Consider the following 23,798-nt stretch of genomic DNA (forward strand, 5'->3'; position numbering starts at 1 on the left):
ATTTTCTAGCGAATGTTTGACTCTTTTTTCACTCCATACGGGTTGCTGCCCAATCTCAGAGGACATTATGCCATAGGCTTTGCTACTGCAAGAATAAGAGTAGATTACTTCTGAATTCAAGCCATACATGGGAAGCAAACGCTTAAGCTCTTCACAGACGTGTCAGATGAGGAACATTACATTATGTGATAATGTAGGCAAAGAACTATGTGCTTTTTCGCCTGTGAACTAAAAAGGAGCCCACGTTCACTTTGAACTGGGAGATGGGACATGGTGTCTCCCCAGAAGCACCGTGTGCTGTGATACCGTGCAGCAGGAGCAGTGAGAGCAGAAGGAAGATCAGCAACCTTGTTCCCTCACGTTCTAAGTACTGAGAGCAGAGCAGTCAGAAAACTCGTTCAGTTCACCTTTTCTTTAAGTCCTATCTTTACGTATGAAAACTTTTTAATTTTGATTTTGTCTCCTCCTCATCTATTGTTGTTTTCACTGCACTCCTAGAAGTATACCTCACATTGAGTACTGTATTTTTGCAATATACTTCTACTGCATGTCCTACTTCCTTTTTAATGTCCATTCTCCTGCTTTTATTGTGTCCTCTGATAAATCTCTCCTCTGTTCTTCTGATGTGTTACTACTTACATTCCTTCCAGTCACCACAAATTTCTGTTTCCTGCCTGAAGGCTCCAGCTGAACAGAGGGCAGTAGATGTCTCTGCTCACTTCCATAGGTTGTGTCTCTCTTTCCTTTCTCTTCTGATCTCTGATCTTCCCAGACTCCTGATAGTCATCTTCATTATAGTCATTCATAGCATCTTCTTTTTGCTGTAGGTCTCCAGTAAGCTGTTGTTTGTTTGTTTGTTTTAATTCTCATTCCCTTCTATGTGCCTTCTATTTCTTCAGCTGGGTCTCCTTTCTCATCTTCTCTTTCTCAGACAGTCTTGGTCCAACCCTTATTTCTCCTACTTTGTTTCTTCAAGTCTTTTCTGAACTTCTACTGAGGCAGCAGCCAATGTGAAAATCCTCTCCAATACTTGGACAGTGAAAGCCAAAGGAGAATGAGAGCCAAATGTGTTTTGCTGGTAGGGCTGCTGCATATCTTCAGGGACTACTCTGTATTTCCCCTTAGATATAATTAGCTGACAGTAGACAGAGAGGATGTTGTAAAGTCTTTACATGATTTATTGTCTCCAAACCACTGTAAAGCCCATAATATCTCAGAACAATGATAAAAGTAATCACTATGTCTCTCCAAGCCATAAAGGCTTGCAGCAAAATACCCTGCTTTTCTGCATCTCAGTGGAAGCAATGTTTGGAAGAGACAATGCAACTTCAGGTAGAAAAAGGATGCACAGCTGCTAATTGCTTGCATGTCCTTTAATGACATCTGCCAAAACTGAAGCACAAATTACACACTGAAGGAAATGCAGCTAGAGGAGTAGGATCATATATGACGATTCAGATAGAACACAATTGCAATATAGACCTCTGACTACAATGCTATAGCAAGGCCAGGCTTATCCCGTGTATTTGACACAAAACCCCAAGCACTGAACTATCAGACATTCAGATATGACCTCATCAGAGAGCCACAATCAATAACTCTCTTTATTGACCCCTTTAGGGTGAAAAGGGAGATTTGGGTGTGATGGGATTGCCAGGTACAAGAGGACCAATGGGCTCCAAGGTTTGTTAACCAAACACTGCATTTTTCAGACATTGGTTTCTAATGCTCTGCTGACAGCTGCTTCCCTCATGAGTTTGCCAGAAAGCATTTATCAAGATATATGTTTTCTAATACAACTGAAGAAACATGTTCTCCTTCAGGAAAGGCCATGGCGCTTGGCTGGGCTTGGCTGTGTTTTTGGCTTTTCATAAAATGCTTTGGTGTAAATTACTGTAATGCAAAAAAATATCTTAAGAGCAAAGATCATATCTAATTGTATCCTACTAGAAAACTGGAGTTCTTAAATATAGAATTAACTCACATTTGCAATGTTTTCCACCCACCACATAAGACCGGAGATCATTTATGTCCTCACCTTAAACTATGCATATATATTAATAGTTGGATGGTCAGACCAAGTTGGTCTGGATGGTCTATTATCTGCATATCATTTTTTATAGCACAGCTTCTGCATTTAAAAAAATTATGCCACAACCTTTTAAGGATCTCGATACAAATTAGGTAATTGGGTTACTCAAATAAAGCACTGCAAGGAAGAGCTGGACACAGTTATTTGCTATATTTTTTCTTAAAGAGAAACTCAGCTTTATAGTAATTTTCCCTTAGAAGATGACTTAAATATAATCTAAGGATATTCCACAGGGGGGAAGAAGAGACTGATTATTGCTAAAATTAATTTAGAGTATTAATTGTGGAGTGAAAGACTTTATTCTCTTTCAGTTACATTTAATTTCCCTTGCTTTAATTTTAAAAACAGTATCACACTTGCTGGCTTTACCTGGCTTTTTCACATTGGCTTTTGGGCTGATTTGTTTTGCCTTTAATTCTTATTTCATAATTCTGTTTCAGTGCACTTTTAGAAGCTATAAAATTAATTTGCATTTACAAGTCAATGAAATTAATTACTTGTGCTTCATTCTTTTTCTTTACTTAAAAGTCTGCAAGATATGAACTTGCTTCTTTGGTCATCTTGAAAGTGAGAAGCATTAAAATGTCTGTCATTCCCTTTAGGGTTTTCCAGGAACTAGAGGAGAAAAGGTCAGTGTAACAATAGAATAATATATGATTTAGCAATTGGAAATAGTTATGTAAAAATAGTAACTGTAAAAATGTGGTCAAATTTTGATGGACTGTCTGAAGGTCCCATTGCAAAATTAAAACACACATTGCGAAGGAGTACTATCCTGTGGCTTGGGTTGGGTTGCTAAAGAAGTGAGTTTTATACCTCATTTTCTTGTGAACAAGTTACTACGGTGAACACCACTATGTTTCCCCATCTGTAGCATGGGTATAACAAACCTTAACTGTTGGTTGGTTTATTTAGGCTATATATGCTTTGGCACAGAGACAGTTTTTACAGTAAAAGTGGAGCCTAAATTTGGATGAAGCCAACTGGGGAGAAAGACAAGTCTGGAAGTATACAACCAAGAAAGCCCCTATTTAAAGTAATTATCTGGGAAGAATAAATGCCTTTTTCTACAAGCCTTACTCTCAACTCTATTATAATATTAATGAAAGTACTAAGGGAACATTTTAGGGTATCTACCATATAACTTATTACTTAATATTACTATATTCTGTGCCACTACAAATAATGTCTTGTGTAGGAGAAATATTTTTTGCTTTCTCATGAAATTGTAGTAATTAAGCTTTTGTCTTCCCAGGGATCCAGAGGTGACAGAGGTGACAAGGGAGTTAAAGGAGACCAGGTACTTTTCCAGATGACTGTGAGCTGAATAAACACCTAAAGACTGATTTTTGATAGTTGAAAAAACGAGGGTGGTATGGAGGAAGGGAGCATGGAGGCATGATCCTGGGGGGGGGCAAGGAGGCAGTGGCCCTGTATGATGTGGACCTCTGTGCACATCTGCCCCACCAGCCCTGGGGCATACCCGGGTGATGAGACACTCTTGACTTGTGCAGACCAGAACCATGACAGCTTGCCAAAATGCATTTAGTTGGTGGCATTATATTACTTTAAGAAAAACAAACAAACAAACAAACAAACAAAACAAAACAAAACAAAACAAGTGAGATTTGTGGTTTGGGAGGTCTTTTAACTCAGAAAGGGAAAGTAAATCCTCTTTGAAGTAGATAGAAAAGTGCCATTCACAAAGATAGACTTTAAGTATTGTCCAGGTAGCAGGGTGGCCTGCGGACAGAATCACAACTGGTATGTTTTTGCTTGAGAGGAAGCAGGCTGCAGAGGATCAGACAGAGGAATAGTGCTTCAGTACAAGGGCCTTTACAGAACAGCCTTGCTTATAATTCTCCATTTACTGTGTCACCTGCAGTGCTGAATCACAGTATTTTTTTTCTGGTATCACTACATGTCACTGTTCTTTCTCCCTTAAAGGCTTACATTGGTGCTGCTTTGTCAATGATCACTCCAATTTTTTTTGACGCTTTTTCTCCTTTTACTTTGCAGGGAGAAGTAGGCTCTCCTGGGATGCTGGGACAGAAAGTAAGTGGGCATGAGCTATTGGGGAATTGCAATAAGTGTTGGCATAGGGTCAACAAATCAGGGATGTCCGAGAAAGCATAAGGCATTGAAAGTTATGCTTGATTCAATGACCAACATTTTTGGATGTGATCAAATTCTTTTTTTTCTTTATGTTTTTCTTTTTCTTTTTCTTTATGTTTTTCTTTTTCTTTTTCTTTTTCTTTTTCTTTTTCTTTTTCTTTTTCCTTTCCTTTTCTTTTTCCTGTTATTGTTGTTGTTTTCTTTTACTTTAGGAGAAAACCCTGAAATTTAGCTGCTTTTTTTTTTTTTTTTTTTTCCCCCAGAACATAGGTGTAGTCATAATCTTTTTTCTATTAACATTTTCATACCTCTTGATTATAGATAGATTTGTGGCTGGCCTAATTGTTTGTTTGGGCTTTACTTTTCACTTGGAGCTAATAAACATTTCCTTCCTGACACTCTAAATCAAAATAGCACTGCTACAAATAGCAGTGGAAATCCTGACCCGTGTTGATATCATCATTCTGTACTTGAAAAACATGAACAGTTCAGATGTTAGTTTATCGACAGAAATCCTAAAAGATGAAAATTTATGACATTGTTGCATCTTATCTCTAAACTTAGGACAAATAATGGTTGAATGAATCCACTATTATTTCTCTTGGTGGAGACTTTATTACATGTGCATCTTAACAGCAAAGCACGATGTTGTCAAAATGGTCAGAGAGTTTTGCTAGCCTCTCCATTTGGCTTCCTCTTTAGGGCAGGATTTTTCAGGGAAAAATGGGTAAATTATAAGAGGTGTTTCTGGCTTTACCCTTGTTTTAAAATAATTTTTTGAAATTGTGAATTTTCAAGAAAAATTCAATGCCAGCATTATCTAGAGGAATTGTATCAGACATGTATAACCATTGCTTTGCCTATGTCCTGTTTCTTTCCCTCCACACCCACCAAGGGAGAGATGGGCCCCAAGGGACAATCTGGAGCACCAGGACACCGAGGACCTATAGGAAGACCTGGAAAACGAGGCAAACAAGTAGGACCATGGTGTTACCTCTTCCTGTGATTGCTGGCATCTGTGTGGTCATGGTGTACAGCTGTGGGGTCTGTTCTGTGGTGGTGCCTTGTGCTTGGTCCCAGAAGTGCTGCAGCCCCTCGCGTGCATGCCTGGGACTTATCTGCAGCACTCAAATCCCTTGCTGTGCAGCACGGCTAAAGTAACATTTTCCCTGGATTGATAACTCATTGAGTATAAGCTGAGCAGACCTTGAACCCTGCCTTTGAATCCTAAACAACACAAAGGCCTGTTCCAAATCCCACCTGAGTTGGTGCGAGGCTGGGAGAAACACTGTGTACTGGCAGTAGCCAACACGTGGCTGGTGTGTGGTATGTAACAATGAAAATCACTGGTCTACACATCCACACCTCAGTCCTGCAGTCCACCCCTGGCTTCTAGCACAAGCAGTAGAGTGCACCCAGTGTGTGGCCAGGTCCTGAGCCTGTGGCTGGGGCTGCCTGGAGGATGCTTTCTGTCCATGAGGTCCCACTTAGTTCAGACAGGCTTTGACCAGGCCCAAGCGTGGTGATACAGAATCAGAGTAATAAAACACCCTCTTGGTTTCTCCCTTTCCCTCTGTTAATACTTACACAAGATTGATTTGTTAGACTAAGATATTTATATGACACTTCTCACCACAGTACAGCATGCCAGGGACAGATTCCTCTTCTCTAAGAAAGGTCCGGAAGACACACAGTAACCTCAAGGGTGGTAATCTTCTGGGGAAGCTGCTCAGGAATGGGGTGGTGGCAAATGCTCCTTATTCTGGGCTCAAAATAATTATGTTGACAGAACTGATTTTTTTTTTTCAGACTTTCAGATGAATTGTAAGGGCCGGAAATTTTGTGTAAATGTGATCCTGATTCCTCCAATACAGCATTGTCCAAGGAGGCAGCAGTGTTAATGTAGTTACCTATTCAAGTGACCAAATGAATTTCTTTAATTGCATCTTTCCTTGTGCATTTATTTTAAGCAATGATATTGTGAGGGCAAGGGGACAGTAGACACAAAGTCAGCCCTATAAGAACAGTCCCTTTGGTTTGCTGCCTGCAATGCTTCTTTCTTTCCTCTGACAGGGAAGGGAACAAGCTCTTGCTATACCAGTGTTTTTTTTAACATACATCTGCTTAGATACAGAGGTCTGTAGATACAGAGGTTAATAGGATCAGCTGAAAGCATTTTATTTGCAGCCTGGTTATGCCCAGCATGACAAAAAGAAACACAAGCCTGCTTTGCTGTTGCTCTAATGCTGTCAGCTAATATCTGAATTGAAAGAATACCCAGTGTGAGTAAAAATTCAAAACTGGGTGTTGGGAGGGAATAACAAGCCACCAAATAAGGAAGATGTGTGCAATGTAAGTCTGCTAGATGAGCCACAAGAAATGTCTTTTTTGTCCTTGATTTGATAGGTTTTAATAGCTAATGTGGGCTGTGTTCTCTTGCTATTTTTTTTTTTTTAATGAACTATGCTCATCTGTCCTGGCAAAGGGGATGTGCACAGAATATCTTTCTGTAGTGTAAGGTGAAGAGGAGACACCGTGCCTGCAGATCAACAAGGACACAGTGCAGTGTCCCTTTTTTCCTGAAAGGACTTTATACTTGATCTTAGACATTTTGGTACATTACGCAGTGTCTGAATCAAAAAGTGGTCACATGCAATGTCATAGTTTAGGGCATCAATCAGTGGGACTAAAAGAACTGTAGTCTGACCCTAAATTAGGGCTTCCTGGCCCAAGGCTTGGTACACAAATGCCTTTCTGCTGCCCTGAAAGCAATTTCAGTATTGATCTGCACAAAAAAAAAATGGGTTTCTCTTTCTGTAATTAGTGAACTATCTGTTTATTTTCTCCTTTTTAAATCATTTGAAAATAAAACCTTGCAAGTGTCATTTTAAAGTTGTGTGGGTCTGGCTGCTGCCTTTAAGTGCTGTAATTACCTTGCTGTTTGTTCAGCTGAGAGGGTAGTTTCCATCAGCATGGAGCCATTTCCTGTCTCTTGATCCAGCTGACATCCCCGATGAAAGCAGCTAAATTAGGAAGGTGTCATTTCCACTTCCATTTTGAGATACGTCTTGGTTATCCTCTTGACTTCTTCAACTCTACTTTGCCTCTGGGGCAAGCTTTTCCTAAAAGGTGGCCAAGAGGTGGGAGTCACAAGTCACACCCTCACCAACCCCAAGCCCCGACCCAACTTCCTAAGCTTTGTGACTTGGGAATTGACCCCCAAGGAGCAAGTTTTGGGTTTCAGTCGTGGAGGAGGAATGACTTAAGGGACGTTACTTGGAAAAGAAGGAGAGGACTATAAATATCATCCCTGGGAAAAGCTTTTCTGAATGCCGTAGTCGCACATGAAAGGAAACAAGGCAAAGATATTTAATATCACCTCTGCAATTAATTAATCTACCTGTGCTAAGCAAGAGAGCATTAAGCAAGCGTTCCTCCAAACATAAGACACAAAAGTCAGCTCGTTTTCAGGCAGTACATGTCAGACTGGCACTGGATTTCCTCTGCCAGATCCTTATTGTGTGGGGAAAGAGATTTGCCGCAGACTTCTTCAGGGGCTACAAAATCTTGGTCCGCTGGTTTTGTGCATTCATGTTGTGTAACATAAGAAGTAATTAGCGATCAGCATTGCTGACACTCACATAAATCCTGGAATATTTTGATGGCACAGAGCTTATCTAATAGGATTAAACAAAGTAAATATGCAATTAGTTCTTTATGGGCCATAAAAACAAACAAACAGACAAACAAAAAACTTCATTTGTTGAAATGGTGCAAAGTGACATTCAAACATATTCATGGAGTACGGCAACTATATAGCAACAAATTATTTTATCATCTGTTACTATGTATGCCTCGTTAATCTGAAGTTAGACATGCAATTGCCCATCATCTGCCCATGAATGCACATTAACATGGAATTAAACCATCTTGAAGGAATTCATCTCATTGGCAGTACAAGAATGATAATGTGGAACAAATCATTTTTGTTTTGCTCAACAATGTGTGTTGCTACCTAAAAATCAAATCAGATATTTCAACCTTAAGCTATGCTGTGTGCTTCTGAAATATAAATCTGAGAAATACAAGCCTCAGAGTATATGAGTAGGACGATAAATATAGTTATTTTTAATAAGTGCCACCATATTAAATTCAGGCCCCAAAATAGGAAGGTGCTGAACAGTTCTAGGGTAAAACTTTCAACCCCCTAAAAGTATGGCTACATAAACAAGCTTTCCTGAGGCAAATTAGGGCTAATTTTACAGAAAATTAACTATTGTGTGGTAACTGTATGTAAACTCATCTTCCATAGGTAATTGTACAGCATTTTGACTGCGTGATACGGCACCAGAAGAACATAATTTGTCAGCATACAGCAGGGCAGCTGCTGCACACTAGTTTGCCCTCTGTAAAACCAAGCCCTCGCTTGTCTTGCAATGCTTTGCTAACACAGGTAGATTCATAGTGAAAGTCAATGCAATACAAGAGTTGAGGCTCTAAATTACTTGTAAAAATAGTGAGGGTTTCAAACTAATCAGTATTCTTCCGAAAATCTGCACCTCAGCAGGGAGAAATGTCACTGTGGAAACCCTTGATGACTTCTTATTGAATTTTCTCTTTCTGGAGGCAAAATGTATCAATTTATTTCTGTCAGCCCCACAAACTCAGGCTAAGATCCAGAAGTCAGATCTGCTTTCTAAGGATTTCCAGGATCACTTATTTCAGTGCCGCCAGCCCTTTCTTTCTGAGCTGTACTGACTCCTAGGGAACTACCAAGAATAAAAAGGCATCCTTGAAGGAAAGCCCCTGGATGACTGAAGTCGGAACAGGGTGATTCCCAGCTCCACATAGAGCAATCTGCTGGTTACATTCACTCTCAGAAGCAGAAGTCCTGCCTGGACCCACTTTTTTGTCTGTACCCAGAAAGGGACAGCCCCTCTCTTTCCCGGGAAAGTGACTGTGGAGATCATGCTGCATGCTCCTATTGGCAAATGTCTTGGCTTTCTTGAAAGGCTGGCTGGGAGATCTTGTGTATTATTAACAGCTTAGCAAATAAACGTCTCCTCTTTCCTAGGGACAAAAGGGAGACATCGGACCCGTGGGTATCATGGGCCCACCTGGAAGGCCTGGTCCTTCTGGCCAGCCAGGCCCCCCTGGACCTTCAGGATCAGGTAAGCAGGGATCAGGTCATCTGAAGCAGTGTGCACTCTCCCTAGCCCCTCCTGACTCAGCACATACATCTATACAGCTCCGTTACAATGAATAGTGCAGAGCTTTGTTTGCTTCTCCACTAAGAGCAAGGAGAGGATTTCTCCTGATGTCATGTCAAACCTTCTTTATCCATTATAAGGACCTTATATCTTACTTTAAAGCCTACATAATAACATTTGATGTCTCAAATAAAAGCAAAAACATTGCCCATGTGGTTCCCCTGGGACTTTGGCAGATGGGGATGATGAAAAGCTATCTGGCAGCTTTGGAAGGACTAGTTAATCTCCATCATCAAAGGTCTGCTGCTTCTCCAGATATCCTGGCATACAGTGAAGGATTGTGATTTCTAATCAGCCAGGACATACTTACTCTGTGCAGCTCTGTAAAAGGAAAACAGATGAGACTTAAAAGAAGGATCAAGATAGGAGTTAGAGGGGGAAAAGGGTGATAAAAAATATCTCTTTTTATTAAGTGCTGTAGATCTATGCTGTCTGCATTTGAGTGTGTTGCGGAAATCATGAGAAAAGCTGGTAACTGATAGTTGTTCAGCTTCAAAACGCTGTGTTCACGTGATCTCTGGGCAGCTTGCTTTCTCTTGCGATACCAAGAGAGGTACATTTTTCCCAACCTGGATACATGCTGAAGAGAAAAGCAAACTCAGCTGGAGACTGCTGCTGTCTCAAATGGCCAACAGCTGTTTGTACTGCAGCCCTTCAATGTCCTCTTTCTTTTTCTTTTCCCTTTTTCCTTCCTTGCTCACACCAGTGGGCAGGAAGTCTCTTCTGAGTGGTGGTATGGAAACGGTACATCTGTGAAGCTGGGGGCTGCTTTAAAATCTACCCGTATCTCATGTCTCCTATTATGAAACATCTTTATCCTGAGTAAATTAGCTCGAAGTTTTCAGAGGGCAGAATTTTCACCGTGCCAACAGGAAGGCAGCCAGGATCCTGAGATTACTTTTTAAAGGATTTATTCCATCCACAGAAATTTTATGTATCAGGCTTGCTCATCTTTTTCCTCCAGAATATAAATTCTTATCCTAAATGACCTTCCTGTAATGATGTCACTGTATGAGCATGTTGGCTCAAAGTCTAATTCTGCAGAGTACTGCATCCTTGCCAAAGTTTGAAAGTCAAAAAGCATTAGGTTTTAAGTATTTATTTGTAGGACTCCTGTCTTTATAGTTGGGTTTTCCTGTACAGAAACCTCTGAAGCAGCAGTGCTGAAGTGGTTGTACAAATGCACAATTCCCATGTGTTCTGGATGTCTACAGAGACTGACTCAATATAGGTCTTCCTAAACCCGCTGCATACGTGTTCTGGAGTGATCTCTGTATGTGTCATGACCTGAATTTTTGTAATTTCAACCAGGCTGACTTTTATCTGAAAATCCTAAGAAAATGGCCATCCTAGCCATGGTTAAAAAATACTTTTTAACCATACCTTTTCCACTGAGGCTGTGTTTGTGTTTTGTATGTTAACTTAACAACAGGGCAATCAGGTGTTTTACTTTCTAGGGCAATTTGCAATAGGACCAAAAGGGGAAAGAGGACTTCCAGGACCTCCAGGGAGATGTCTCTGCAGATCCCCACAAAATATGAATAATCCATCATATGAGGAATCTGTGTTTGGACACAGTTATCCAAAAGTCCCGGCGGTAAGCAGATTTTCTGGGAGAGGGTATGAACGATTCTTACGTACTTTTATTACAAGAAGTGCTCTATTCACTAATAATTTGCATTTAACGGAATATGTGGGCAATGTGTTATCTCCAGTATCCAAAACCTCTGAGATCCAGTCTGTGCAAAAGAATTTGGTCTCATAACTGTTCTGAAGGTTGTGTGATTGAGGTGCTGAAATGCATCTGTTACAAACCACCAGTAATGTAGCACATTTTTGGAAACCTTTCTCTGATCCTGAGGAAGCTCTCTTCCACCTTGCTATACACACATAATCTGTTATTTTTATTTCAGTCAGTTGAAATATATTTCATGTTGGTTGGTGAAGGAAGCATCTACTTCTTGTTTATTTTTTATATCTTCTGCAATACAGTGATTTCAGAGTTGAATATTGGAGTCAAACATTTCACACATACAACAGAGTGTTCTCCCAAAACACAAACCCTCTACATTGAGCCAGAAATGGAGTCAGACTTCTGAGCTGCTGGCTGTAGACGCACACTTTTCATAGCTAATTTCAATTGCTAGCCTTCTTGAAAGCATTTTTATGAGCAAATTGGACAAGGTACTTTAAAGAGCAAGACCTAGCAATTTTTCATCTCTGATTCCTAGGTCTTTGTAAATACCATTTCTGTACTTCTCCTTCAGCCGGGCCCTGCCTTGCTGTTCTGTGCATTGTATCACTTAATCAGCAATGAAAAGGCTACCTTTTACTGCCTCTGTGTACTAGCTTAGCCCTGCCACTCAAGGGACTGGGTATTGTCTGGTATCTGGTGGTCTCTGAATGACAACAGGCGGTGATTAGCTTTGTTAACATTCCCATCTGTCACATTTTCAGGAAGCTGTTAATGTGTGAGAAAGGGATGTGCTCACCACACTGCTCATTAAACTGGGTCATTGAGCTCAATCTTCTGCATGAGTGTGCTGCAAGTCTTCTCAGCTGATTGCACATCCCTGGTGCATTACAAAAAAAAGGCCTGTTACTTTTAAAACTCAATGGTGACAGAAGAAAGTGCATGAAATAAAGGTGCATATTGCATCATGCTGTGTGCTATTACCAAAAAATATCATGTATTTCATGGAGAACTTGTAGGATAAATTGTAAGACTCAGAATATTCCGTGTAGGTCTTACCACCCTCCTTCTCCCCCAGGCACTGTTTAATATTAGATCTTAAAAGATGGCAATGAGAGTGTAGTTACATCAGATATGAGTAACCTACAGTATCTATATGAACCGTCATTTGATGATGATCAAGTGCCATTTCTGTTCTCAGAAAGGAGGGATGGCAAAGAGGCAAGCCTCGTCCTGCTGAGGAATGCTCCCCACTTGCCTGCCCCGTTTGTTTTACTCCCTCGAGTGGCAGAGAGCTTCACAGTGCCATTATTTATTTTGTTCCAATCCCCATGGAGCAGTTTAGAAATCTGCCTTGTGCCTCTTGAAGGCTGTTGTCAGGGTTGCTGTAGCTGCACTTGGTTGGGAAAGACCCAGAGAAGGTTCCCCAGGGCTCCAGCCCTGCTCCATCCCCTGCGGCATGTCCCCAGCGCAGCCACCCGCTCGCCCCTCCGCGGGGACCATGCCAATGCTGCCAGAGGAGAGGAGGAAACAAAGTGCTGCTTTTCTGTCCCTGGCTGGGATTCATCCCGGTTTTTAAATCCTTTGCAATTTCAAAGGCCTATATCTGTAAGAGGGATTTTCAGAGGGCACAGATCTGCTATTGATTTCGAGAGAAATTGCAGCTCTGGCGCTGGGACTTCAGCTCCCGAAGAGCCACAGAACCAGCTCTTTGCTGGCTTTCTGTTTCTTTGCTTTCTTTCATTCTGGCTGAAGGCATTTTTATTCAGCACTTCTTTAATGAAATTGGCCTTTGTCAGGGGCTATGGGAATATGCTGCTATGTAAAAATTTCAGGGTAATTTGTTTTAAAAAGAGCCAATTCCGATTATGCTGGTGGGAATCAGGCTCTGACCTAAATCCATTTTGCTCAGAAGCGTTCCATTTGCTTTTTCTTAATTTAAAAATGGTTTGAATTTTACTAAAATTAATTTGATTAAGCTGCCAAAGGAAAAGATTATTTCATAATGCCCCTTACAATTTTGGTGAATGAGACATTAAAAAAAATTGGGAGAAGCTTGTTCTAATTCTCTCCAATTTGTACTGATTTTTTTTCTGTTCAATTGAAGACTTGAATTTAGACTAAAGTAAATGCATGCGAAGAAACATGAATTTAAATGCCGATTAAGTCTAAATGAAGTACAAAGTAGCAAAAGATAAGTGAAGGCTGCATTGAGCAATGAAATATTTATTTGGTAACCAAAAACATGTCTTAAAAATTATAGACAAACCCTCAAAGACCACTTATGCCCATATGGATTTTGCAGTTGTTCCAGCATCTAGCCATTGGGAAATTGTTCTCAGCAGTGATTGTGCACAAGGTTTAGCGTGGTCCTTATCTGTGGGTGTGCATTTTAAAATAGGGGTCACTGGAGCCTTAGCTGGGTGCTCAGGAGAGACCATTAGCTTTTGAAGACTAGAGTTTCTTATCAATTGCAAAGTAATATTTTTATGCATGTAAATTCTCACCCAGGGCTGGCATGCCATTCTGTTTCAGAAAACAAACCAATTTTCTGGCAATTCTTTACATATTTGCAGATACGTAGCTCAGTTTGCAGAACTGGATTCCATGGCAATTCGAAATACTTCTTGAGAGAGTTACCAACCACCTCTTTTTCTGTACCCCAGATTTTTGTGGTGAATAATCAAGAAGAATTGGACCGATTAAACACCGAAAATGCCTTAGCTTTTAGAAGAGATCAGAGATCTTTGTATTTCAAGGATACCTTTGGATGGCTCCCAATCCAGGTGAAAATATGACTGTGGTTTTAGAAAACTTGTGAGTGTACATGACACTTTGAAATACAGCAGATAACTTTGAACTTAAGGTATCATACAGAATCAATTAAGTGAACGAAGAAAAAGTTAATTCTTGAGCACTGTTACAACTGTACCTAATTCTGTGGGATTTGTTCACACGAGTCTTAGTTGCTGAGACATTAACTAATCAGTGGTCCAGGTTTTGCTCTCCTCCCTGTGAATCAACTGGTGAACTGAGTTTGGGGAATTTCATTAGTAAAAACCAGTTTTGATTTAACACAAAATAACACAAAATTCATCAGGGAAGAGAGTTGTGGAAAAATACTACCCCTGCAAATCAAACCATGTATTTCCTTACTGCTTCAGGGAGCTAAACTAAAAGTCCCACCGAAATCAATGGTGGGATCCTTACTTTCTCAACTGGATTTTGAATCAGATTCTGTATAAATTGTGTGACCCATCGAACAGTGGGATATGGAAACCTGTCTGCAGGATCCTCCTCCTATAGCCTGTCACCTCCGTTTGTGAGCCAGGCTGCTGGTAGTCCCGCACAGTAACTGTGGTGTGTTTTTTTGACCAGCTCAGCCCTTTCTACCCCGTGGATTACCGCTTCGGGGACGGCAGTACCTGTGGAGATGGGATCATCCAGGATGGCGAAGAGTGTGATGATGGCAACACAGTTGTGACAGATGACTGCATAAGTAAGTCACAGCACGTCGGGAGCAGCCTCTTTCTACCATGGAAGTTGCAGTAGTGTCATTTTTGCAGGATGACAGGAACAATGGCCATAGCACCAAAATTGTGATCTTTTGTGCATGTAGATGCCATACACAAGCACAAGACAGAAGTAACTCAAAATGTTTCTCATCAAGACCCGGTCTAGTGGGAGGTGTCCCTGCCATGGCAGGGGGTTGGAACTGGGTGATCGTTAAGGGCCCTTCCAGCCCAAGCCAGTGTGATTCTATGATTCTGTGATCCTATGGTCATGTCCCTGTCTGCACAGAGGTATCTGCAGTCAGAGTAAAACCCCTGTGTTCCAGGGACCAGATCCAGACATTGTTTTATTTGTGAACCTTCCAGGGGGAAGCTGGCTTTCTGACTAATATATGTAGCATACCTATTCAGTGAACCTCAAAACCACTTCTGACAGGCACTAGAGCTGTCTCCTTCCATCAGTTTAAAACCCTAACAGATGATTTTTGGTAGTTCAAGTGCTCAGTGTGATATTTGCCTTTCTACATGTTTTTTTTTTTGGACAGCCATTCATTTTTCTACGGATGCTAGATTAATAAAATGTCATATCCTGGTTCCGGTAAAACCATTTTGGGTTTTATTATTCGCCTGCATAGGGAAGGTTACAGCCTTCACTGCCTTCACTGTTAGCTTTACAAAACATTTGATTCCTGTCTACTCCATCTCCCTCTTTCTTTGCTGGTTGTGGACAGCAACAGCAAAGAGCACAGAAGAGCACACAGTATAAGCCTGGCATGCAAGCAGCTATCACAGCCTTCACATGCACCTTTCAGTTACCTTGTTTTCACCACTTAGCTTCTTCCCCACAGCATAGATGTATAAATAAATGTCCCTCTAAGCTTGCCTGACTACAGAGCAATCCAGTGAGAGTGAGCTCTCCAGGCTCCAAGCATGAGAAAATTATCCAATTAGAATTTGCAATCAACCATGGGGAACAAACATGCAGGAAAAATAGTGCTCATTAGTTCTAGTGCCTGTGAGATTGCATGTTGTGCATCTGGAAGCCCATCATAATGCTCTGTGCTGTACACTGGGTAGAGCTCCAGGTCCACAGAGGCCTTGCAGTACATGAATTTCAGACACTGATGTGACCTGAAGAGTTTTAACTGAATTACAGAATGATAGAATCATAAAGGTTGGAAAAGAACTTTAAGATCATCAAACCCAACCATCAATGTGACCCGCTGAGTCCCACCACTAAATCATGTCCCTTAGTGCCACAAATTACTTGAATATGACCATATTGTCATCCTCATGATCTCGTGACTCTATCAAAAGAGGTCAACCAAACGGTAAGTGGATTTAATTATAAATAGGCTTGTTGTTCTAAAAAGCATTAATCTCCAGCAAACAGGTCCTCATTGCAATCAATTAATCATTTCCATTTGTAAATGACCCACTTAAATTGTGTAAACTCCCTGTTTTTGAATGTCCCTTTAATCTATTGCTTAATAGTGTCTCTGAGGAGATATCAAAGGGATTTTAGCTAAATGAATTTGTTCCCAATTTATACTCAGAAAGTTGAAGACATCAAAAGCAAAGTCCAATGGTTAAAATACAGCCCACAGATCACTACATTCCAGTCAAGTGCTCCACAAAATGCCTTGGTTTATGCTTTACCCTTAAAAATGTAGTTCCACTTGCCTCTGTCTCCAAATCCTTTCTACATTAAGTTTTAGGAAGATATTTCTTTCTCTATTTTTCACTAGGATGTCGCCGTGCTTACTGTGGAGATGGCTACAGACATGAGGGGGTTGAAGACTGTGATGGGAAGGATTTTGGATATTTGACATGTAAAACATATCTCCCTGGGTATGTATGAAGGGTCTGCACTTTGGTTTGTTATTTTTACTTCACCTTCAACATTAAAAGAGAAAAGGACTACCCACATAAGCCTTGTTCCACTGGGACAGTGGTGGAGAGAAAGTGGTGGAGAAAGACCTTACCAGATTATTTCTGTACGTTATTGATTTTAAGGGCTGAATCTCATTTCTCAGTCTCACATGCTTTCTATGGTACAAAGTGAAGGATCATGTGGGCATGTTTACCCATTGCTTGCAAAGATTTCCTCACTTGGTGATGTTCTCATTACATTAATTCCCATAACTTACCTAGAGTAGGATAGACCATGATGAAGAGATGATTACACTGAAGGGAAGAAAAAAAGAAAACACAACAAACTACAGCCTCCAAACAAACTCCTGGACTTTTTGTGAGTGAGAGCTCTAGGGATATCTTTGTTTTGGAATCTACCTTTCATTTATCAGCCTTTCCAAAGACCAGAAAATTCATTGACTTTGCAGCAGATGCAAAGACATACATCTGCTTAGCAATGTCCTTCATTTCAAACATCTGCTTATTGTTGACTTGCCTTCTCTGCCTTTGTTTAAACAGCTTCCTCTGGTCAGCATTTCACCTCCTATTTAACTGTCAGGTATTGTTACTGGATAACAGGAAACATTTAATTTGCAAATGAAATTATATGCAGAGCCCTCATCATTCATGGAAGAATAATGTGCTAATTGACAGGAATAAGAACCCACAGGACATCTTTGTAAATCAAGTGCTGTGCTAATCCTTCCACTGCAATTGTTGGAGCACTCCTGGTGTAAGAGATTACTAGAACCGAGACTAGCAAACCTGACAGCCTGAAACATTTTAAAGAGCTCCCATCTGCAGACAGTGTGAAGCTACTCTCCTGTGAAAGCTCTTCCATCTTAAGAGTCTTAAGGTTGCTGCCAAAAATAGAGTCCCGCAGAAGCTTGAGAAATTTTTATAAATTCTATTTTCCATGTATAATCAAGTTGTGAAGAGCAACTGAGATCCTTTATCTTTGTGCGTGCAGCCTGCAGATTATCTGCCAAATCAAAGGAAAAGCCATGACTCATCAGCAAAGTGGGACGAGTGAGCGAGCTCGGCACTGCAGCGGGAGTTTCGCCCCAACATCACCCTCTTCTCCAAGAGCTCTGCTGCAGCTGATTTTCCCATTTTCTACTCTTTCCAGCTCTCCAATTCCTCCTCATATTTCACACACATTCACTTCAGATTTTTTTTTGTTGTTTTTCTGAGAATGTGGGTTATACAAGGATGCATTTTTAAGGACCTGTTCTACAGCTTGTGGATTATCTGATGGGTGGGTTATTCATCTGGACATATGGTAGCAATAAAAAGTCATCAAAATTATTATTTTTATTTATTTATTTTTATCAACACCTCTGGTCAGGTCTTCAGTTAGCACAATCCTTGCAGTTCAGTATAAGTCAGTAGAAAAAAACAAATGTTTTCCCTTATTTTGCAAGGGTCCTTTTTAAAGGCCTCTTTTCAGTTTGAAGGTCGGTGTCTGTCACTATCATTATATCAAGTGCATGAAAAATAAGTTAAAGGAAAGGTAGGCACAGTCGTGCCTGCTGGAACTAGTGTAAGTAACTAGAAAAACACAGATCCTCAGATATTTGGTTACACAGTTCTCATGGGCGAGCGCCAAGGCCTCCTGCACCTACCCCTGTGCAGTGATGTCTTTTGTATTTTTATTTTTAATCGACATTATGGGGAATTAAAACCTCACTCTTCATTTCTCTTGGGCTCTTATTTTGCTGACAAGGGGGAGAACAGCAGAGCACTGCTGGAAATTATCCTCCAATTTTGGTTGCCATATGTCACTTCACTTGGTATTTTCTGATGTTCTTGATTCCTACAGAGAGTTGCATCCAGAAACCATGTAACATGAGCTATGGTGCGTATTGGAACTGAGATGTTCTCTTCTATTTTAGGTCTTACGGAAAACTGCGGTGCACTTCTTACTGCTACATTGACTCTACACAGTGTCGATACTTCACATGAGGGGAGCAGAGGTGGGCAGCATCCTATGTGTCATGGGGTGCTAGGTGCTACGCTATCATCTATCCAGGAAGGACTGGAACAAAGAGAAAAAAAAAAAAAAAAGAAGAAGACAAAAAAAAAAACACTTCTGTGTGAAAAACAAACAAACAGATGTCATGCTGCTGATGGCCATTTTGAGATGTTTGTCTTTTTTTTTTTTTTTTTTTTTTTTTTTAAGTTGGATTGGGAAAAAATAGGACCACTGCATCCTGTCTTAATAGAGAAATGTCAAACAGTGTTTGCCAGTAAGACTTTTGGGTGGCTGTGTGTGGGAACTTGCTCTATCACAAATGCTACTGGAAACTGAATGTCACTAACCAGGAACATCATGACAACATTAAGACAACATCAAGACAACATTACCTCGACTTAGCACTGTTCAGCCTAAATCTAAGTTCTTCAGGGTTTTTGTTTTTCAACCTTCTCAGCATAAACACAAAGTGTATCTTGGACATGGTGTTTATAGAGACTTTCTCTTTTATTACAATGTGAACTTCCTAAGTGTTGTATCGACATGAGTGATGATGACTTCAGCGGCATTAAGGTCAGCTGCACGCCTTTGTGGATTGAACGAGCAGGGGTCTTTCAGTAAGTGCTTTACAGACCAGCAGATGGGGCAAAAAACCTCCAGGCAATGAATTTGGGCTGCATCTATCTGCACCCATCCACAGAAATGTGAGCTGTCTCACCGGGTCTGAACCTGCAGACCACAAAGGCCGGAGTGGCCAAACAAAGGGTGACACAGGATGAGCCTATTTCTTTTTTACACCTTTGCCAAGCTGGTTGCGTTCTGCATGAGCCCAAAGAGACTGGGGCAGTGCTGGTTGCCCTCCTGAAACCTCAACACGGCCATGTACACGTGGCCTTCACTCCGGTTTCTGTACTGGAAGGTCTCGTTGTTCTCCTCCCCTTGTCCAGCCGATCTTCGTCCTTCTGTGCCAGCTGCGCCCTGTCCTCTCTCCCCGTGCACTGACCCCTCTCGACTGCTCTCAGTTCCTGCCATCGTGTCTGGAGTACCCCAGTGTGCCTCCTCACTTTTGTATCTCTGTGAAACAAATCCCGGCCTAGAGTGTTTGTGGGTGCTGATTCATGCTGTATAATGTACATATATATATTTGTTTTTCACAGGTTCGGTCAACTCTGTTAGCTCTGATAGGAGTCAGGGTAATTATATACTTATTTATTAGCAAGCATTAAAGAGTAAATTTTACATATTAAATACGTTATGTGCAAAACAGTTCATAACAGAAGAAAATGGTGCAGAGATGTGCAGAATTCAGGACTAAGAGCCTCAAATCAAGGTGTTATTTTCATACAGGCCACTCTTTTCTGCTTTGCCTTAAATGCTGCACTTGAATGTTTGAAATGCGTGAGTTGTTTGTAACAACGACAGCTGCACTTACACAGTCACTTCTGTAAAGGTTAAATAAAGGTGGGTGTTACTTTGTGATGGTAATGCATTAAAGCAACCGAGAAATACATACAACTTTTACCAGCTGTATAGGAGATTTTAACTCTGCATGTCCAATGTGATACTGGAAATCATCAATTAAATGAAAGACAAACAAAATTAGTGTACTCTGTGGCCATTGCTTACCTGGGCTGTTTGTGCTGCTGCGAAGCTGAGCCACCACCATTTGCAGCCCAGTTCACTAGTTCACAACACTTCTTGTGGCTTTTTAAAATTTAATCAGAGGTCTTAATAAAAGGCCAAGGAACCAATGGGGCAAGGAATATGGCATAAGCTCTGGAAGTCCATGCGCTAGAAGAGCTGCCTTTTAGTCTCCTGCCCTGGTGCAAGCCATGGGTTTCAGCAGCACCACACTATCCCAGTGGGATCTGTTGCCTTCTCCAAGGAGCTCATCTCTACTTGCAGCCCCCAAAAGGCTGGAGTCCTGGAGAAATTTTAAGTCCAGCCTTAAGTCCTGGTGTTTTTTAAAGCTCGTACCTGCAAAAGAGGTTGTAAAGCCGAGCACATCAAGGGCAGGAAACATACAAAGGAGTTGAGATAACTTATGTAGGATTGTCATGTGCTGCATGTGTCCAGGAAGGTGTGCATCAGAAAACATTTATAAAGTGTGGATTTTAAATGGACTTTATGAATACAGCACAAACAATTCAGCATCTTAACAAAAGGAAAGGAACAGAAGATACAAGGAAAAAAAAAGGACTGGAACAATTTTCTTACTACAAATGATTTCTTCTTCCCCTCAGACAATAGAGCATTAAAAAACACATCTGGGAAGGTGTTAAGTATCTGTGACATAAAAGACTGTAAAAAAACCTTCCTCCTTTTTCAGATGTACCTGCTTTATTGTTACCTGGGATTCTTCAGCTGGACGGTGCCTGGGCTGCTCTGAGTTATCTTCCCTCCTTGTCTGAGTTTCTTAATGTGTTAAGCCAAATATAGCTCAAAAGTTAACTGAGGTATTTCAGTTCCTTGGCCTTTTGTAGGAACGAATGCCTGTGGGAAGGTTTTCTAATCATTAGTATGGAGCCGTAGGTGAATACAGAAAGAGTACGAGCTTGCATTGTGCGCTGTATTAAATGTATACTAAAAAGCCAGCTTGCATTTAGTATGTGATTAAATATATGTAGTTACCTACTGCATGTATTAACAGCTCATGTCAATAAATCATGCCACCTTAATTCTGGCATTTCCTTACTTTCACTTATTTCCTCTTGTGTTTTGCAACTATTTTTTTTTTTAATATAATTGCCCAGTTTAAGATGCTGGGAAGGAAAAGCACAGTATAAACTTCCAATTGGGCTTGTGCAGCTTTTGAGAGCTGCCAGACCCCACCTAAACGGGAAAAAGGAACCAAGCCCTTCTTTGGGTGTATGGCGTGGGGCATGGGGACACGTGGTGGGGAGAGACCTGCACCAGCCCAGCAGAGCAAAGGCTCCAGCCGGAAGGGGAGCTGGGCCAAATTGCATTAGAGGAGCATACTCCTGCTGGAAATCACATTAGTGCCTGCTTCCCTCTCTCCTGCAACCCAAATCTTGGAGCTGAAAAAGCCTGGAGTTACAGTCCCATCCTGCCTGTGCCCTTAATTCTCCCTGACAGCTTCCCGTGTGTCTGATGGAGGAGCCTGTTCGGATGTGTGCATGTTGGCCGGTGTGCCGAGGGCAAAAACAACCTTCTTCTTCTGAAGAAGAAAAAGAAAATGGGGTTTAAAGAGATGTCTTTTGCCACAGCCTTCCTACCCAGTACTGAACGAGGAGCCCTCCATGAATCTGTCTTGTTGAAGCAATAGGAATAGAAAGGTGGCAAATGTGTGGTGGAAAAAGGAGGGAACAACCATGTAGGGGAACCTGCCAGCCCTGGCGCTTTATGGCAATAGTATTTCTTTTGTAAACTTCCCTTGGCTTAGCCGGCAGCTCTCACACCTACCTGGTGCTACTGCTCTGAGGGCCACGATGTGCCTGGAAAGCTAACGCTGAGGCCTGCTTGGATTTTGAGCTGCTTCTGAGTTTAAAAGGAAAGGTGACCAATCTGGGGATAAGAAACAGTTCAGGGGATGGGAGCTGCGTATATTATGGGCCAAAAAGCACAGGGAAGTTGACTGTGAAATACAATAAAAAGATTTAAGCTGTGGTGCTCCAGTGTGTTTGGATAAAGGATACAACCCCCTGTGGCCACAGTGGCGAGTTGATATTTCACTGCTGTTTGCTCAGAGAGCAGCTTCAAACCCCAGCAGTAACCACAGAGCAGCAGCCTGGGACCGCTGGGGTGAACCCAAGGTCGGTGCCAGGGCTTTCTGAGCAGACAACATCTGGTGTGAAATGCTGCGGGATTACAGCAGCTAAATAAAGCCACGGAGATCTGTACCTGTTGCTGCCTGGGACAAACAGGCTCTGCTTTAGGCTGCCTGGACGAGCTAAAGGTGTCTGGTTGCCCTGCCGGAGAAACCCAGCACAAGGAGCAGTCAGCAGCGAGCCCAGCAGTGGTGGCTGGCCCTGCCTCATGGCAGGCCGATGGCTTTGCCTAACGCCACGGCCCAGCAGCCTGTTGTGGCCTCATCGGACTCCTGAGGCACTAAAGGAAGAAGGTGCCGTGTGGTGAGTGCCACAGAGAAGAAACTGTGGGTAAATGTTAAAATACCCTGCATTTCGCAGCCGTGCCATGTCGAATCAGAGCCCCAGAGCACCCAGCCCTGGGCACAGAGAAAAGAGGCAAAGCCTCCCTCCCTTCACAAACCCACTCCATTTTACAGCCAGGATGAAGGCTTGGCGGAATAAAGCACAAAGCTCCCCACGGAAAAGGTCAGCCTGTCCCAGGTGTCAAGAGGCTGTCAGTAATTTATCATCAGTGGGGTTTCTGCAGTGCCAGCGTGGGTGACACAAAGTGGCTCAGGTTTTAGTCCTTGTCTGGCACATCCGTGGCCAGGTTTCACTGCGGGGCGGTCTGTTTTGCTTAGCACATCGATACACGAAGGCTGGAGGCTTCATAATTTCTGTCATACAAAGGGGCCGATGCATGGCTTCGGCATTTCGGGGTGGAAGGAATTCCCACTGCCTACGGCTCAACTGGACGTGGGCGCTGAGGCTGAAGGACACGCTCCTGACACCTCTGATTTATGGCAATGATCAACTCTGTATGACATTTATTTAGGGATATAAACTATGGCAGGTCTCCAGATGCTCTTGGTTTCACCAAACTTTGAAGCCCCCAGCAAAAGCCCTTTAACGCAGGCCTGTGCTGGCGTGTGGTGCTGGAAGGACACCGCAGCCACGTTCCCAGCAAACAAATGGTTATTTTTGAAAAGCTGTGCTCATGCAGGAACATCCTGCTTGGGCATGTTTGTTTCTAAGTGTCTGTGTCAGAAAGCTTGACTCTTCTCATAGCTGAAAGCAGCGCTCCCTTTGAGATGCTCTGCATAAAGCAATATGAACGTGGACAGAGGAATGATCCCCATCCTGAGAACAACTCCAAACTCACCAGCTGCTCAGGGCATAAGAAAATGACTTGATTGCCTGATGATAATAAAGGCTGAAGAAATTGTAAATTAATATTTAATTACTTTGGGCAAAACTAGCCCTGACACCATGGCGTAAATTAAAGGTGAGAGAATATGAATCCTTATAACACTGGGCAGGACATTTATTAAATTGGGTTGAAGAAAATCAATAGTGAAACGTCCCTGCAGGAGTCAGTGGGTGACCGGGAGGCTCAGCGTTCCCCTGGGAAGGGGACA

The 23,798-nt window shown here is 41.8% G+C and overlaps 1 protein-coding gene across 4 annotated transcripts in view; it reads left to right on the forward strand.

Annotated features, from left to right (window-relative positions):
* COLQ (collagen like tail subunit of asymmetric acetylcholinesterase) overlaps positions 1-21,277 on the forward strand; it is a 40,461-nt gene extending 19,184 nt beyond the window's left edge. For 2 of the 4 annotated variants that reach the window (XM_027450996.3, XM_072033512.1), the window contains 11 exons: positions 1,621-1,683; positions 2,695-2,721; positions 3,348-3,392; positions 4,112-4,147; positions 5,103-5,183; positions 9,282-9,378; positions 10,935-11,074; positions 13,747-13,956; positions 14,549-14,669; positions 16,431-16,533; positions 18,492-21,277. In XM_027450996.3, the coding sequence (XP_027306797.3) occupies positions 1,621-1,683; positions 2,695-2,721; positions 3,348-3,392; positions 4,112-4,147; positions 5,103-5,183; positions 9,282-9,378; positions 10,935-11,074; positions 13,747-13,956; positions 14,549-14,669; positions 16,431-16,533; positions 18,492-18,561 (993 nt within the window). In that variant the 3' untranslated portion in view covers positions 18,562-21,277. The remainder of the gene's footprint in view (positions 1-1,620; positions 1,684-2,694; positions 2,722-3,347; positions 3,393-4,111; positions 4,148-5,102; positions 5,184-9,281; positions 9,379-10,934; positions 11,075-13,746; positions 13,957-14,548; positions 14,670-16,430; positions 16,534-18,491) is intronic. The other 2 variants (XM_027450998.3, XM_027450997.3) reach the window with 2 other exon arrangements.
* The last annotated feature ends 2,521 nt before the right edge of the window (positions 21,278-23,798 follow it).

The sequence above is a fragment of the Anas platyrhynchos genome, chromosome 2 (assembly GCF_047663525.1).
Source record: "Anas platyrhynchos isolate ZD024472 breed Pekin duck chromosome 2, IASCAAS_PekinDuck_T2T, whole genome shotgun sequence".
Classification (NCBI taxonomy): domain Eukaryota; kingdom Metazoa; phylum Chordata; class Aves; order Anseriformes; family Anatidae; genus Anas; species Anas platyrhynchos.